Source organism: Miniopterus schreibersii (assembly GCF_964146895.1).
Source record: "Miniopterus schreibersii genome assembly, chromosome: 1".
NCBI lineage: Eukaryota > Metazoa > Chordata > Mammalia > Chiroptera > Miniopteridae > Miniopterus > Miniopterus schreibersii.
Genome location: NC_138101.1, coordinates 185,014,425 through 185,033,213, shown reverse-complemented (window position 1 = coordinate 185,033,213; position 18,789 = coordinate 185,014,425). Strand labels below are relative to the sequence as shown.

At 43.7% G+C, this 18,789-nt stretch overlaps 1 protein-coding gene across 6 annotated transcripts in view; it reads right to left on the bottom strand.

Moving 5' to 3' along the window:
• Positions 1-18,789, bottom strand: part of NRXN3 (neurexin 3) — a gene marked incomplete at both ends in the record, with an annotated part of 1,307,801 nt that overhangs the window by 923,386 nt on the left and 365,626 nt on the right. For all 6 annotated transcript variants that reach the window (XM_081139380.1, XM_081139378.1, XM_081139379.1 and 3 more), the window contains 2 exons: positions 10,098-10,481; positions 15,110-15,548. In XM_081139380.1, the coding sequence (XP_080995506.1) occupies positions 10,098-10,481; positions 15,110-15,548 (823 nt within the window). The remainder of the gene's footprint in view (positions 1-10,097; positions 10,482-15,109; positions 15,549-18,789) is intronic.

The following is an 18,789-nucleotide window of genomic DNA, read 5'->3' as shown; positions in this document are numbered from 1 at the left end:
ACTATATATATGTGTGTGTGTGTGTGTATATATATGTATATATATATATATATTTGACAAATGTTCATTAAAAAATTCATTCTCCACATTTTAAATGTTTTATATTACAGAATTCTTTAATGCACAATTTTCTGTTTATATTTCTTTTCCCCAAATCAATCGACAACATTTCAAAGGAAATTTACCAAGATGAAAGAAGGTGAAGAGATTAGCCAAAGAACATATATGCGTAGCCCATGGACACAGACAACAGTGTGGGGAAGGCCAGAGGGAGGGGAAGTAAGCTGGGTGGCAGTGGGTAAAGGGAGAGAAAATGAGGGACATCTGTAATACCGTCAGCAATAAAAATATTAAAAATGAACAAATTACCAGAGACTAACCAAATGCCTTTGTTATAATGCCACAATTCTACTTCTTAGTAAGTGAGGGTACCTAAACATATATTTTTACAAAATATACACAGATACTAGTTGTGTCTATCTGGGGAACCAGAATAAAGGGCCAAGAACATTACATTCTTTGGGTAACTCATTCCCTCCGTGGAGGCCTCAGTCGGGGTGGGGGAGTTATGCTAGATAGTACCCGAGCCTCTTGCAATATAATTTTACAACCCTGTATTCTCCGTTTCCTTTGGGTTCATCCAGCTTCAGGTTTTCAGTTTGGGCCTTATATTCATGTCAGCTACATGCCTGGTGTTTCTTCCCCTTAAGACCCAGATAGAATTAAAACAGACCCCATGGTAAAGCAGAGAAACATCTCAGAGACTAGGGGGGAACTACACACACGCACTCTATGCGCACACGTACACCACCCTCAACACTGGGTGTCATTGCTACGAAGTCCTGATGAGAGACCAGAGTAAGAGAAATCCGAAATATGCCTTTCCTATCTCTTAGAAAAAAGAATCTTTTAACGTAATCTCAAATATGGCCACTTTTACAAGAGAAAGAAAAACTGCAAATTTTTTTTCAACCAAATACAGGGTGGGGCAAAAGTAGGTTTACAGTTGTGAGTACATGAAACAGTTTATTCTTATATTCTTATTTATTAATTACTGTATTATTTTCCATATGAACCACTGTAAACCTACTTTTGCCCAACACTGTATGTACAGATCTTGCTAGAGATAATCATAGACCATTTTAACATAAATCTTTAAAATCTGGGATTATGCCAGTCATGCTTTGATTCCTAATAAAACCACCTGAAGCATGGACAAAAGCATGCTTGCTATGTTCCCTCTGCCACCATCTGCCTTCCTATATCAGACATTTAAACACGGAATCCTATCTAGGTCACTCCTATAACACAAGAAAAAATAAAACAACAAAAGCACTAGCCAGAGAGCTTTTTCATTCTTGAATTGTTGAATCCTAGATTCAGAACCGGGCATGTTACCAATGTGAGCACATTATACACTTTGACTCTATGACAGAGGGACCCAGCAAGCCAACTAAGTGGCCCCTGTTGACATTCTCAGTGGTAAATATGGAAACTGAGGCACAGAGAGAGGGTAAGCCACGTATGTTCAGAGTGGGACCAGCATGTGTAGGTGACTCCTAGTTCTATCCCCTGTTGCCTCACTCGTCCCCACTTCTCCCAAGAATTTCCAACTGATTTGAACGGCTGAGGTGCAGAGGGAGGAAGCAATAGGGCTCTATGGCCAAACCCCTGTTCTGACCCAGTCCTGGCCATTCTTTAGCTGGGTACAATTGGCTAGTAACATTGCCCCTTAAATCTATTAGATACATCCCCAAAACGTGACTTCCATTCTCTTTACCTCCACTTGGGCTCTCATTTTTCATCCCTGAAATAAGACAACTGCAAACTGAACTGATACACACTCGTCTGTTGCCCTGCTGTCTCCCACACCCCACCCATCCTCTGTCAGGTGAGCTGATCTTGTTGTCCCATTGATAAAAATGGCATGTCTCCTATAATGTAAGATCTAAACTTGTTGGGAGAGCAAGTCAGGTGCTTCACATCTGGTCCTTCCACTCCTCCAGCCACAACTTCTAAAACATCCCCTCGAATTCCTTCTCCTCAATCCCCAAGTCTTAGATTCACCCACGAGGAAAACTTCCTGTTTCCCTAAGTCCCCTCTGCATCTCTGCTCCTTGTACCTGGAATATTTTTACCTACCTAGTCTACCTGGGAGACTCCTGTAACTCCACCAAGCCTCAGCTCTAGGGTCACCCAGTCTGTGACACTGTCCATGCTGTTTCTCCCTGCATCTGTGTCCCACCTGTCTCGGATATCAGAATTGATTGACCTGTTTATAAGGTGTGTCACAATCAACGCTCTGGCATCCTGAGGGCTCAGTGCAGCCCCTGGCACACAGTACCCAATAGGTGCTCTGAAATGAATGAATTGGGCCCTTAATTTCTTCATCTAGAAAATGAGATAATAATATGCAGCCTGCAGAGTGGATGTGAGGGTTAAATGGCCCAGTGTATATACAGAGCAGGCACATAATTTATCTCAATAAACAGATCTCTTAACTCCCTTTCCTCTTGATCCATGCTGGAGCAAGGAAGAATTTATCTGTGAAAAGACACACAAGGCCAGAGATGCTAGAAAAGGCTATGATGATCCCCTTGTGTTGCATTTTGAAGCACTTGTTTCTCATAATTTAGCAGCATCTTAATTTATTGCATCCATAAGGGGCAGCTGTCTGCTGGTAGTCAAACAGCTTTTAGCAAAGGCAGTAATAAAGGTACAGAGTGGCAATATATATGGCTGCTGTGTCCCTGCATTTGACAGAACCACAGCCAACAGCAGGTGTGATGCAGTTCTAAGCAGTTGTCACACACCGCCCCAAAGTGCTGACCCTCCCTTCCTCAGGCTGAACACAGGCCAAGATGGAGATTTTCCAAAGATCTCTAAAGCCCCCAGCCTGTCCTGAGGACCCTGAGCTTTAAGACTCCAGAATAAAAGAATCTCCTTCCCTGGCTCTATTCTTTGGAGGGACACAGGAGCAGCTGTGATCAGGGGTAGCTCAGACCCTGACCTAGTGGAATGACACTTAGGAAGGGTTCCTGGACTATGCAACAATTTCCTGGGCTCATAAAATCCTGGGCCTATGAAAAGAAAAACTTGGAAAACAGGAAAAGAGAAAATCAGAGTCTGAATCTGAGCACTGCTATGGTCCTCACCAGAGATACATCTGTATGACTTCAGAATCGACTGATTAGAAAAAATGAAGACACATTGGTTGATGCTGCTGAATTGTGTATTTCTTAAAAAGCCCCTTTCTCTGGTACATGTCATTTTTCATCTAAAAGGGACAGAAAAGGAGACAGCCTTTTCATTCTCTTAAGAAATCCAAGGTTATATTCATTAATCCATCAATTAAAACTTACATATCACAGGCCTGAAGTATTCCCAGTACATCGAGGTGTTCATTTTCTTAGATGAATGACTGAGAGAAGTCACAACTTCAAAGCAGTGCTTATATAACTAAATGCAGCCTCCTAACCCAGAGAGCTTTGCAGACTGCAAGGAACAAGGACTCCCATTCCTGTCCTGCCCTTCACTCACCTCTACCCCTCATCTTGGGACAAGGGAAGGCATTGCCAAGATGACGACATTTGAGGATCACAGAGTTTAGAATGGGAAGGGCCCTAAGAGAGCATGAAACCCAATTGCCTCATTTTATTTTTGCATAACAGAGATGCCAGGGGATCCAAGTAAGAATCTCAAGGTCGCATATCTAAATAAAGGGCCTGGACATCCCTGGGGAATGCGGCACATCCTCAGTGGCACTGGAACCAGAGAAAGCAATCAGGATTATTATAGTTGACCTTGGAGGCCAGGGTTTCCTGTGTTCCCACATCACTGAGTCAGCCTCAGCAGACCCCAGTGGCTCTGGAGCTAGTTATCAAGTGGTACATCACATTGGACATATTTTGCTTTCTCATTGGTATCTTTTTCTTTCCTATAATTATCTCCTGGATCATTGCCCTTGGTTGGTTGCATTACAATGTGCAGATTACTTCTCCATCTCCTCCACTAGACTATGAATCCATCAAGGAACTGAAACCGTGTCTTCAACAAGTTTGTATCCTCACACCTTAGCTCACCAAGCCTGGTACAGAGAAGAGCTAGATGCCTACTTATGGAATTGCTATGCGAATGTTGAACCTAATTCCAAAGAAGCTTCAGAGCTTGATTTCCTAACATTCTCATTTCCTGTAATTGAGGGGACCAGAGGCCACTGAAACTCAAACTACTTAAGGTAGAAATGTGTTGAGTACGTAGACATTTTAATAATCTAACTTCAGTACTCTAAGGAAGGCACAGAATGAACTTGAGCTTTGCATAGTCATGTGACGCACTATCCAGTGGTCCAAAGAAGAGATCGGTGTAGACTCAGCTAGGGGGGCAGTGGTGGGAAGGGAGAGAGGTGGACAGATGCAGGATGGGTTTAGATGAAGCATCAGCGGGAACTTGCTGGGGCAGACCAGACGAGATGAAAGAAAATCAAGGAAAATCCAAGGATGATGTTGATGCTGCGCACTGAGACGGAGAAACTAGAAGTAAAAAAGGAAGGGCAGGGAGGAGGAACACAAATCTCTTTTTCTCAGTGTTATGATTAAGAGACCTCTCAGATATTCAGATGCAGATGTCAAATAGACAACTGGATATAGATATCTGGATTCCAGAGAGAGTTCCAGGAAAGGGAGCCCGACTTGGGAGTCACTGACTTACAGATGACCTTTGACATCGTGGCAATGGACAAGGGCACCAAGGGGCATGTACAGACCACGAGGGGACCCAGGACAGAGGACTGGTGCCTAACAACACTTAACCATAGAGCATGCATATAGCACAGTGCTAGAGACTGTGGGGAAACAAAGATATTTAATGCACTGGTTTTCCCTCAATGACCTTACGATATAACCTCTTCCATATAAACAAGAAGGAAAGACTATTCCATGTAAAGAATTGGGAGTCAGAGATCATGAATTTTAATCATTCTACAGCTACTCCAAGTCCAAGTCATTTAACTTCTCAGGGCTTCCAATTCCTCACCTGCTGATACAAGGATTAGATACAGATAACATGAACGGTATTTTCTGATGTCATGATTTCCACGTGGCATCCAAATGACACATTCCAGCCTCACCTAAAGGCGGTGTCTCACCCTTCCTTCCCAGGCAGAATGTGCTCCTGCCACTCCCGGGCACACAGCAGCCATCAGAGGGCTTGGCTGAGAGGGGAACCCCTGAGCTGGAAGGGGGAGCAGTTGCTGCCCACACTCTTATTCTGTTGGAATAAGAGTCATCAGAGAGAACTCAAAATATCTTTCTTTCTGGGTTTTCAGCTGGTGTTTATGTTAGATGAATGGAATCCTGGGGACCAGTAAGAGCAGATTTACCCTCTCCATCTCAAAGACATATTCTCAAAGACATCGAATTTCCATGATCCCAGGAAATATTTTCTTTTATCAGACAGAAGTTGTTCCACATGGCTGTACACCTGTAATAGGACATGGCCATATGGGGCCTGGTACCCTGAGCTTACCCATGAAAGGATGAAAGAGCATGCTCTGTGTGTGCGTATCTGTACACACATGTGGGTGATCCTTCATATCAATTCTAGATGACTGCTCACCTGGCCAGAGCTGACTGGAGAGGCAAATTAAGCCAATCAGGTTATCTTTCTGGAAAATATAAACTCTGAATGGAAAAATCCAGAACCTGGAGGTCAGGAGAGATGAATCATTTCAATCACAGTGCCTTGGGGTCCCCAGAGTTGCTCCGCTTCCCTTTGTAAGATGTACTTAGTGAGATCTTCACTTGATTGACACCTCTCTAGGTGATCATGTAGAAATCCTGTTCCTTGATTGTGTTAGCCACAGTCAATTCTGTAACTTACAACCAAGTAGACCTTACCTAGTAAGTATTAATGTCCCTATTTTACAGAGAAGGAAACTGAGACTTAGAAGAATTAAGAGAGAAAGTAGTTATAAATCATCTAGCTAGTAAGTGAGAGAACACAGGAATCAAGCTCCATCCAACATTATATTTTATACCACTAACCACTAGGCAATCCTGACTCTAAGTGCTGCACTGTAGGTTATTTTCCTTGTCATAGAGATGGACTTGTGCTGGGTCTTATTTTCTTTCTTTTTTCAATATATCTTTATTGATTTCAGAGAGAGGAAAGGAGAGGGAGAGAGAGAGATAGAAACATCAATGATGAGAGTCATTGATTGAGCCCGCAACCCGGGCATGTGCCCTGACCGGGAATCGAACCCCTATCGCCTGGATCCTAGGTCAACGCTCAACCACTGAGCCACACTAGGCCGGGCTGGGTCTTATTTTCTTTCTTGCTAAATAAAGGATGACATTCATTCAGAAAATGCCTTCCAGGGAAACGGATAGAATCTGTAGCTCAAACTGAAGCTCTATGGTCCACAAATAAATCCATAGCCTTGCCTATTACCACTTGGCTCCCACCAAGGGAATTAAAGAGTTTGGCTACATTGGCAAGGGGAAGGTGCCTATGTTGTCTCAGGTCAACTGATCTTCTCTTCTTAAGACAGACAAGCTAGAACATCTCCTCTGTACAGCAGGGCTCCACGGGATGGCAGGTGGTCTTCCAGCAGATGAAAGCATTTCAACCAAACGGATTGGCATTCAGTAGCTAAAACAGGCCTTTGCTTTTTAGGTCATGGAGACGTCTCCCACTTCACTATAAATAACAAACCAAAATAGCTACAGCTGAACAACCAGGGTGGGTATATATATCTCTACATCTTCTTAGAATAGTATCAGATCATACTGAAAAATCTAAATACGACATTGAGCCAATTGCCATACAGCAAGACTTAGAGCTGCTCGTTTTCACAGGCAGTAGAAGCACTCTCATGAGGATACAAGCAAGAGTCATCCACTTTTACTCTAAAAGAAAAGTCCTGATACAAATTACCCTTAGTCTAACATGCTTGTATATGTCCTAGTCCCCCTGCTTTATTCCCTTGTCTTGGACGGCGACGTTGCTCTGAGAGTTGTCTCTTAGACTGAACTGCTTGCTCACTTTGTTTGAGTTCTTGGGCTATTTTAATCTGACCTGGGCCATCCCCAACTCTGCTTTTTCTCTAAATACCAGTATTCAGCATCCCACCTATGTTTTCTCCAGTTTATATAAACAAGCCCTTCTTTGTAACACTACTGTTCTTGTTGTGGGGCCAACAATACCAAGGGACTGACCCGACTATGAAGCCCAAGTATGGGACATAGTTTGGGCTAGATGGGACACACTGTCTTAGGAACTAAGATATCCTAGACTCATCACATTTATCACAAATGATGAATTCTAGGCTTAGGGTCAATGCTTCTAGAAGATTACAAAGAGAATGGTAAACTGAGTGAGCAGGTTGCTGGTGTTATGGTGGATGGAGCAGCATCCCTTGATCCAAAGGGGACCATGTTCCTATACAAATAATCCTAACAAACACTTTGCCTTCACCACTCTTCGGAAGTACCCGTAGTGAACATTGAGGGTGACAGGTAGAGAGAGGCCATACTTTTGTTAGAAATGGGAGACAAGAAAATCCAAAAAAACCTGGGGCCCATTTTTCTGACCATCACTCCCCCCATATGGACATGGCCTCTCACATCTGTGTGTCCTAATGTCCCCCTCCAGGCATCTAGCATAACACCCACCACATGTTAGCACATTTCCCACATCTCCCTGTGTTTCCCTGGAAGGATTATATGCCCCTTGATCAAAATCAAGGGCTGTCAGTTTGTTTGTAACTCTTGTATCTAATACAATGTCTGAAACATTCTGGGGTTTGATGACTGCTGCATGTATGAAAAATGAGTGAAAGATAGTCAAAAGCATCTCCCCTGGGGAATCAGTTTCAATAAAGAAAAAGAATGTCATTGGGAAGCTCTATTTCCTTTGCTAGCAGAGTGGAGTCCTATCATTTTTACACCCCACTGATTCATTCTGAACATGGTGTCAGGAGCAATCCAAGGCCAAAAAACAATTAGTGGGGGAACAAAACAATCAGATGAACCGTCTGGAATTTGAGCGATGTATAGATCAAACGTCTTAAGTTCGCTCCTTCTCATTTGGCCAGAATGGATGACCCTTGGCTGCACTGTACCAGGAATAATTGTCCCTCACATATCCCCAATCAGCTGCCTTTTAATGACTAGTCACAAGTGACAATGTAAAAGGTGCAGTGACTTTCATTGTCTTTGGCAAATCTTGAATCAAGACCCATTGATCTGCCCTTGGAATAGGTGAACTCAGAGACACTTTACACAGATGTCTACAGTCACTGCTGCCTGTCTTCAGCAACCACGAGGACCTTGAATTGGGAAGAGACCCATGGGGAGAAAGTGAGGTGTTTAAAGTGACCTTCAGTACTTACACTAGAACCGAAGATTGTGGAAGATCCTGGCTTACACCAAACTATGATAACTCATCACCAGACTTATGATATTGGACAATTCCAGCCACTGGTGGTAGTCTTTAAAGATAAGACCCTGCAGGTTCCTCCTCAAGATAGTCTTCTCTTTTTCAAATCTCCATGTCCTCATAGTCTGGTCCATCAGTGGAGCCCAGGCTGCTGCCTTGTATCATTTTATTACTGCTTTTTGTATTGATGTTTCAGCTCCTCAGCTAAGTAGATGGTAAGCTTCTTGAGGGCAGAAACTACCTATAACAGATGCTGTATCCTCGAAGCCCTAGAGTTATGCCCTCGGCAAACATTTAACAACTCTGTAGATTATCTTTTCGTATAAAATAGAGGCTGACAACCCATGGACAACCACTTGATTCTGTGTGCCTGGCATATAGAACAATAAACCAAGCTGCAATCTGGATATGGCTTATAGACTGGAATCTTCTTGTCTTAACGTTATCTCTTGGCTCGCCTTTATCTCTGTCCTCTGCCTAAACTGTAAATTCAATGCAAATGTAAAATGCAGAAGTGGTGAATGGAAAGGGGCTCCTCCCAACATTCTGGCATGTTCTAATCAGTCAGCCCCCACTATTTGCTCCCCACCTCTTCAGCCACCTCTCCTAACTTTCCCCCCACATTACTCTACACTCCAGTCCATTCTGGAATTTGCTCAGCTCCTCAGCTGTGCCATGGTCTCTCACTTCTGTCCCTTGGCATGCCCTTCCTGTCTAGGACACACATCTTCCTCCCACTTCTTTGCCAAACTTACTCCTATCCATATTTCAAGTTTCAACTTGCATATTTCCTCCTTGCAGAAGCTTTCTATGAACTCCTACAATATGTCAGGTCCCCTTGTAAAGGCCTTTCAGACTTCTCTCTACTTTCCCTTTAATGATGCTGAATGACAATAGTTATGACTACAACAATCACTAATATTTATTAACTGCTTACCATAGCCCAGGACCTGTTGACTCACTTCATCATTACCAGTCTCTTGGAAAGAGGTATCTGATTAATCCCATTTTACAGATGAGGAAATCAAATCTCAAAGATATTGATTACCTTGCAAAGGTTCACATCACTCCACGAGGGCCAGATTTCTCACCCAGTCTGGCCCCAGAGCTCCTGTTCTTAACCAATACATCCCACCGTCTCTTATAAAACTCACCATGTTTAAAATTATTTACTTAATGGCTAAATATTCAACTAGGAATCAATCTCCTTGAGAAAAGGGCTGGGCCTGTCTTGTACAATAGCATATTTCTAAAGCGTAACCCAAGAACTGGCATGCAGAGAGCACCAAAAAGCATGAGCTCAACAAACAAATAAAACACCAGTTGGTTAGCCCATCCAGAACCCCAAAAGACAAGGCTTCACCTTCTCTAAATAAAAGATGCCTGACACTTAATAATTTAAAAAAAAGTATCATGATCATGGTAATGCTTATTCTAAACTTTCCCTTTTTTGCAACCCAACCCTAGTCAAACAAATCCAAACATCCAGAACCAGAAAGGGCGCCCTCTGGGAACCCAAGAGAAGTCTAGAAGAAAGCAAGCGCAGGTGGGTCCCCAGGAAGCACCTGTGGTAGCAAAGGAAGCACAGGTGCCTGCGGGGACGCACCTGTCGCCGTCACACCCACTGAGCCGCGGCGGGCGGCCCCGGGCCCACTCACCCCTCTCGCAGGTCCGCCCCCAGTAGCCCGTGCCCGTGCAGTCGCAGATGAAGCGGTTCCAGCCGTCCTTGCACACGGCGTTGTTCTTGCAGGGGTAGCTGTCGCACTGCTTGGCGCTGGTGCGGGAGCAGGAGGACTTGACGCCCGCGGCGTTCTGCAGCTCGGCCAGCTGCCGGATGTTCTTGCTGCGCCCGTCGATGAACAGGTCGCGGATGCAGCCCACGTAGCCGTAGTTGAGCATGGCCGTCCAGAGCTCCGTGGGCAGGATGAGGCCGGCGCGGCTCTCGGGCAGCCCGCCCAGGTACATGTCCCCCTCCAGGTCCAGGATCTCGCTCTCCCCGCTGGCGGTGAAAGGCGTGCGCCTGCTGTTCACTGATATGGTACCTGGGTGGGAAGACGGAGGGACGGTGAGCTAACAGCGACGTGGCATCGCAGGCCAGGCTGCCCGGCCATGGACCAAAGAAAGGAGCCCAGCCGGTGGGTTCGGAGACCAGCGCCGGGTGACCAGGAGAGAACAGCGCAAACAAGGGAAGGAAATGCCACAAGGTGGAGGAAAGGAGAGTGTAGGTAATGGGGTTCCAGTCCGTGCCAGGTAAGACGGCCTGGCCCATAGGGGGCCCTGGGACAATCCCAATGGCCTGCTACCGAGGATGATGTCTTTTCTCTACTGAAAAGTCCTGCTGAAGGTCACCTACCATCCAGGGCAGAGCAGCACAGCTCCTGCCTGTGTTTCAGTCCCGGCTCTACCATGTTGTAGCTGTAACGGTGAAGGAGCACCTTCACCTTCCGGGGCCCTAATTTCCTCATCTGTAAAATGCAGACATAATGGTCCCCCACTCACAGGTGGGTGTAATGATTAAATGAGCTCACGTCTATTAAGAGCTTCTTACTCTGTGCCTGGGACAGAGTAAGGGCCCTGCAAGTGCTTGCTTGAGTCTTTCCCTTCTGGCTCGTCATGGAACGCTCCATGCACGGATACCCTCTACACTGGCATTAGCTGCCAGGCCTGCCAGTGACTATGTTGGGCACTGTCTCTGATAAATTTTAACTGGAACATGTTTATTTATTCATTTAACAAATATGTATTGAACACCTCTTCTGTCTCCGGTAGAGTTCTACACACAGAGATGAACTTGACAGGCATGTCCTTGCTCTCGTGGAGCTGATGTTCCAGAGCAAAGGGACAGAAAATAAACAAGTCACCCAATAAACAAGAGAAATTAGCTAATGACAGGTGCTAGGAAGAGAGTAAAATGAGTGCTGTGGCAGCCTAAGGGTTCTTCTTTAAAGTGAAGGCTTCTCTAAGCACATGCCAGGTGAGCTGAAAACAGAACGTGGAAGGGGGAAGAAGGTGCCTGGCAGAAGGAATGGCATATACAAAGGCCCTGGGGCAGGCAGGGTTGTGGTTAGAGTGGAGAAGGCAAGAGGGAGTGAGCAGGAGATGAGTCAGGGAGAGAGACTGGGTGCCTGAGATTACAGAAGATGTAACCCTAGAGCCTAACCTGGGAACTTGGGAACAGGGATTCCTGGTGGAAATGACCCTAGGCCAGTCCCTGAGCCACTTAACAGCTCAATTTCCTAAAGTGTAAAAATCAAGGAAACTGTAAAATCAAAGTGATATCTGAACATCATGCCATACATTTAAAAAAGGATCTAGTATTCTCAAAGTGCTTTGTTGGTACCAAGTTAACTGGGTCATGCCATCCATCAGCCAGCCTTCACTTCTGTCTGAATCTCAATTCCCTCAGCTATGAAGGGGGTAGCCTGAGGGCTGAGAAGATCAGATGAGATCAAGAATGTGACAGACACTCTAAATTACAAAGTCAGCACAGGGGTAGAAGAGTAGAAAGAGCCTAAGGGGCCTCTGGGAGGATTAATCCAACAGCTTGCTTCCCCTACTGGCCCCTAGAAGTTTTCTCCTGGAGAAATCTGCTTTGCCCTTTTGACTTTTAATCTTTTAAAAACCCATATAACAATAATACTGTCCTGGTCACCGTTTTAAACACTATGTTCTTTTTTGGACTTGATCCTTAAAATAATTTTGTGAGCCCTAGCCGGTTTGGCTCAGTGGCTAGAGAATCGGCCTGCAGACTGAAGGGTCCCGGGTTCAATTCCGGCCAAGGGCACGTACCTCGGTTGCAGGCTCAGTCCCTGGCCCCGGTCGGGGTGCATGCAGGAGGCAAGCAATCGATGTGTCTCTCTCACATTGATGTTTCTCTCTCTCTCTCTCTTTCCCTTCCACTCACTCTGAAAAGCAATGGAAAAAATATCCTCGGGTGAGAATTTAAAAAAAAATACAAAAACAGTTTTGTGAGATAGGAGTTGCTATTTCACAAATGAGAAAGCCGAGGTTTGTGTCTTTCTTCTCTCTCACAACGTGCCTTCTTTGCCCTCCGCAAATCCACAGAGCTACTCCGATCACCCACTGGCAGGAAGGAACATCTATTGCCAAATAAGACAAGTACCAGAACAAATTTAAATGCGGGAGCCTTGAATACACCCTGAGGACAATCTAGCCTGTGTGACCACAGCTGTTTTCAATGCACTTATCAACTTGTAAGAATCTGTTCCCCAAATGGATAGTATCATAAAAGTTTTTCTTTCTATTTTATTTATTTATTTTTCAATTACAGTTGATTCAATATCATTTCATATTAGTTTCAGGTGTACAGAATAGTGGTTAGACATTTATATAATTTACAAAGTGATCCCCTAATAAGCCTAGTACCTACCTGGCACCACACATAGTTATTACAATATCATTGACTATATTTCCTATGCTGTACTTTACATTCCCATGACTATTTTGTGACTACCAACTTGTACTTCTTAATCTCTTTGTTATTTATAATAGCCAAGATATGGAAGCAACCTAAGTATCCATCAATAGATAACTGGATAAAGAAGGGGTAATACATATATACAATGGAATATTACTTTGCCATAAAAAAGAATGAAATCTTACCACTTGTGACAACATGGAAGGACCTATAGGGTATTACACTAAGTGAAATAAAAGTTTTTCTAGACCACCTCTCAGCCATATTATTATTATTCAGGATGAGTGAGGAAGGAGACACCACACTTAGCTACACTAATGTTTTTACAATTATTCATTTTAGTATAGGTTTATAACTAAAGACAACACACTAGAAAATATCCTCGTAAAGAAATGACATTTAATAGGTCATATTAAAATTTTATGTTACCTTGCTTTCACAGGGCAATTTTTTTTCTACTCAGTAAGTTTTTATAGGATTTGATCAGCTGTATAGGTATTTCAAGTACTGGCCAATGCTGTAGTTCCTAGGTATGAGAAATTCAAGCCTGCTGAAATTCAAACCTATTTGACAAAGATGGGTCCACTGATGGTTCTAACAAAACAAAATACTGTACTTTAAAAAGCAGTTAGTGCTGAGAATAAACAGAAATGGACATATGGCAAGTTTACGAGTTCTAGCCTGCCCGTGACACAGACGAGTAATCATTAAGCTGTGTCAGGGTCTAGGTTAGTCAGTTACGAAATCCATCAACCATGACCCAGCTCCAGAGACCCCAAATGCATGCTCTTAACAACCAACAGGTGTATTTCCTTTAAAATTCTGGGACAGCTTTCTGGCTCTGCCCCTGCTGGCATTTTAAGGATAAACACAGAGAGAAAAACAGAGAAAGATCCAGCCTCCAGAGAAATTAATTTTTGTGTGTATTTCTGTTAAAAAAACACAAACTGTTTATTCCCACTCAAAAAGCACATTTAATTTGATGCCTCCTGGTTCTGATCAGATTTCAGACAATCAATAAAGCATCCTACTGGGCAATAAACCATCTAGGGCTGCAATCTGCCACCCGTCTACCCTCCGCACAGAACCCATCCAGCTCCTCCTAAGGGCAGCTCTGCTCATCACCATCAGCCCTCTAGCTCTGAAATTATGCAGAAAAGCTGTTTCCCCAGAGCCTCAGCCATTCCTGGCTGTAGCCTTTTAAGGGGAACCTATTACTTTCTGTTGTTAGCCAAATGCACCTAAAAGAAAAATGTCCAAATTACAATATCCAGAGTGAAAAAGTATGGCAAATATAGCCAAGACCCTTCTTCAGTATACCACCACCTAAATAGAGAATCAGGAAATAAGCGTGAAATTCAAATGTTCTAATTAGCACTCCAGGTGAAATCCCTCTCTGATGGCACAGAATATGACCTTCATTGCCACATGGTCCATAGAAAGCTGGGCAGACTGTTTGGGCACTCAAAAGCTCCAGACTTTCTGTGTTTCTTGTTTTATTTTTTGTTTCCTCCCTCTCTCTGTTACTATTCCAGAGTGGCTATGTACTGCCTGGGGCCAGCTTGTTTGATCTGCGGCTGCAGAAACAAACAAAGCCATTTAAACCAAATAGAAAAGGTTATGAAGAGGAAGGGTGAGTTAGTGAGGTCTGAACAAAGGGTGAAATATAGGCTTTCACACCAAAGGAAGGCTTTATATTGAACATGACTTCAGGAAAAATCGATTTGCCTTTTCTCTTCTTGTCATAATTTTTCCCTGAAACATGACTCTTGCCAATTATTGAAGGGCATACTGTTGCATAAACCCTTACAGAGTGCAGCTTATCCTATACAGTTATCACCTAATGCAGTGTCTGTGATGTCACATTGGTTTCCATGGCGATGAGAAAAAGGAGAAGAAAAGGGGGGGTTACCATCACGCCAATGACATGACAGCTGCTTTGGTAGCTGTGGAAATGCTACTTGAAAAACCATCCTTAGCTCCAGGGTCTTGGAAGTATCACTGAGAGGATTGTGCAATGAGTGACAGGGGAGATAAGAGGAGAATGTGAGCCATCCAGGAGGCAGGTGTCTTGTTCTAAAACATAATCTCACAACAACCACTAAAGAGAACAGCAAAAGATTCAACAAGCATGCAAGTGCAAAAATTACAATAAAAAATATAAAACCAGGAAACAAACTGAGAAGCCAGAGCTTTCCTCCCGTCTCAGTGACATACCCCACCTCTTCCTACCTGATCTGCCATCTCGCTGAATGTCCACGTGGTACCATTCCCCATCGTTGGCTTTCTTCTGAGTGGCTTTCACTTTGATGGTGCCAGAGCCCATGTCAAGCAGCAAGTACAGGTTGCCATCAAGGAGTTCCACGGCAAAGAAGTCCACCTTGGTGTTCTTCTGGCTCCGAACATCCTTCCTCTCTTGGGGCTTGCCATGAGTGAAGAGGATCAGGCCATTGGGCTCTGTGGTGCGGAAGTCAAAGGAGATGGAACCCATGCGCTTGGTGTTCCATTTGGGCAAGCTTATGTAAGCCTCTGGGGTCTCGAAGTTGATGGGGTCCAGCGTGGCCACATTCTCACACTTGAATACAACTTCACCATAGATTTTCATCTTGGTGTCCCCAATCCGGGCCAGGCGAGACAGCTCCAGACGGATGTCATTATTCTTATAAACAACCTGTCAAAAGCCAAATGAGTGCCATATGAATCAATCCTGCAGACAGTAACCATCCATCACTCACTGGGCACCTAGGAAAAAGGCCCAAGAAGAGGGTCTTCAGGACACAATAGTCTGAAACATGAGACACAGCATTTGAAAAAGCACCCAAAGAGACCTCTAGGGTACACACAAGTCCTGAATAAGCTCCTATATTTCCATCCTATTCCTTTTGTCTGTCTGCTTCTGGTTAAGTTTTGTTTTGTCAGAAAGTTCTATAATATAAGTTTGCAAGTAAAAACCAAGACATATTGAGTTGCACAGACACAAATACATGTATACAAAGATATTTACTGAAGTGTCCTTAGTAAAAGACCAGAAACAACCCAAATGACTGTCAATAACAGACTGGCACATCCTTATGATGGAATATTATGCGGTCCTTAGGAACCAGGTAGTGTTCCCAATTTTGATGTGGAGGCTCTCCAAGCAATACTGCTAAGTGAAATTAGCAAGGAAGAGATCAGAGCATGCATTATGCTCTCATTGTGTAAAGTGTGCATTTTGGGGGTGTTATAGGTATATATGCTCATAATGCATAAAACATCTTTGAAAGAAAACACAAGGAACTATAAAATTGTCACTGGGGAGTGGATTTGTCAGATTAATATTCAGGCGTGGGAGGGAGACTTACTTTTCACAGTACCCTATTGTATTTGATTTTTTTTTAACCATGTGGATGTATTGCTTAAAGAAAATGATTGTTAAGAGTTGATGGGGGAAGACATCTGTGTTTCATTGCACATTGTGTGTGTTCTCTATATACTTATAGTGAGGGGATGAAACACCTTAAAATATAAACAAATTAATATGACTTTCTAAACCTGGTATAATCCACATAAAAGCAAGAATTAATTTTATTCTCCCAAATTAGAATTTCAAAAAGGTTTTGCTGTCACTAGAACTGAATTTTGATGCAGTGCCCTGGTTGAGTCTTGGACCTCTGATGTCTAAGCAATGTCACATGCATACAATAAACAGAAAAAAAAAAATTGGAAAGGAACAGGGCCAACGTTAGAGAACTGATTATACCAACCACTGAGCTCTGTCCTGTACATTATCTTTTTCAAATTCTAAGGCGGGATCCAGACTTAAATTCAAATCCCACATCCACTACTTACAAGCTATGTGACCTTGGCAAAGTTGTTTAACTTATCTCAGTCTGTTTTCTCCTTTGAAAATGGGAACATAGGAGTAAGCGATTTTATAAGGATGAAACGAGTTAATACATATAAAGCACTTAGAAATGGCACATAGTCAGGGTATAAAAATCTCAGCTATTTTGTGGATGGTTGTTGTATTTGTTATTAATCTGATTTCATCCTTTCCAAAGATCAGAGGATATTATCATCTCCATTTCAGGAAAATAATAAGATTTAAGTGTCGAAATTAGCCTCACAATCAATCCATCTAAGTGATAAAAAGTTAATGGGTTGAGTCATTCCAGTACTTACCATTTAATCCCTAACATCCAGCTATAGAACTGTCCTCCTTCTCTCCCCTGTCACCAGGAGAGATTCAAGCAGAGTTTTTTGCCTTTCAGTGTATAACTAATAACAAAGAATTGAAAATGCCTCACCTACTATATGACCTTGATCATGGGCCTAACCATAATCAGTAACATTGAAAATAATGATATTAATATTTACTGAGCACCTACTCCCAGGCACCATGCTGAGGATCTGAAGCCTACCATCCCATTAGATCCTGACAACACTCATTCTGAAATATCCTCACCATTCCCCCATTTTACTGATACAGAAGCAGATGCGGAGAATAGTTAAGGGACCAGTCCACAGTCACACAGCTGGTAAGTGGCAGAGCAGGACTTGAACTCAGGGAATTGGGCTCCAGAGTCCACGTGCTTCACCACTGTGAACACTTGAAACAAGGTCCCACCAGCAGCTCCCATGAAGCTCATCTTTAACCTTATGTAGAAAGTCATGCATGTTCAACTCCCCAGTTCAAAAGCTGAATTTCCCATTTTCCCTCTACTGGACTGACCCTGTGCGAAGGAGAAACTGCAGGATCTTTAGCAATCTCTCAAGTGAGTGAACCAGAAAAGAAAATAGAAGTTTAATGACTGGCACTCCTCCTTTCCTACCACCGCTATTGTGCCCCAGCATGTGAGATCTCTCTGTCATAATCAAACTTTGGCTTTCTCTGCACTGGGTTAGATGCCTACAGGACTAGAGCTCCTTGTAAAGGTTAATTATTAATGCATAACAATAGCTCATCCCAGTGGGACAGACTGAGGCATGTCTCCATTGAATGATAAATGGCAAGAGAGTTCAGATATCCCTACAGGAGGCAGGAATAAAAAAGAAAAAGGCCTTTTAAAGGAAAGGAATGCAGAATCCTATGAAGAGAAACTCTTTTGTAAGGATACACAGCGGAGACAGGAACAGAAGGTGAGTGACTAGAATGCAGATTCCTGGAGAGACAGGCAGGAGAATCAGGGCCAGCAACTGGCCAGACAAAGACAACCAGACTTCTCTCAAAAGCTCTTTGAAGGTGAGCTCTATCTACGCCCCGGCCCTGAATTGTGCGTGTGTGTGCGTGTGCATGTGCATGTGCGTGTGCATGTGCGTGTGTGTTCACATCTTTCTTACTACAGTTGGGTGACCTCTGAGTCCCACTGTATTCATTTCCTCATCTGCAGAAATGTATCAGCACCTTGGGAAGGACACGAAGGCAAGAAACCCTGCTGTTCTCTCCTTCAAGGCAAATTAGCATCTGGTACAGTATTCTCCGTAAAATCAGACTTTCAACTAAATGAAAGTCCCCAACTGATGACTGAACTAGAAAGAGATGTGGCATCAAGTGACAGGAAGCTGCCTTGGCTGACAAGGTGCCCCAACGAGGAGCAATTAAAGACAAAGTGGAAATGACTCCCAATGGGAGGATATGTCACACAGCCTGGGAGGCAGAGGCAGAGCCAGAGCCACAGAGGGCGACAGGCTGGACTTACTGCTGTACCCACGGGCTTGCAGAGACTGCTGTTGGGACTCCCATCTCCTGCTTAGGAGGCCAGACAGCAAAACGGCTGACAGTGTCAGAGTTAAGACAGACTCTTTCAGAAGGACGGCACTCGTATGCCCTCATAATCTGTGATACAGAGGCGCACAGAACAGTACCGGGGTAAGGCGAGCTATGGCAGCAGGAACAACACAATAAACACATTGTTTGCGGGTAGTTTTTA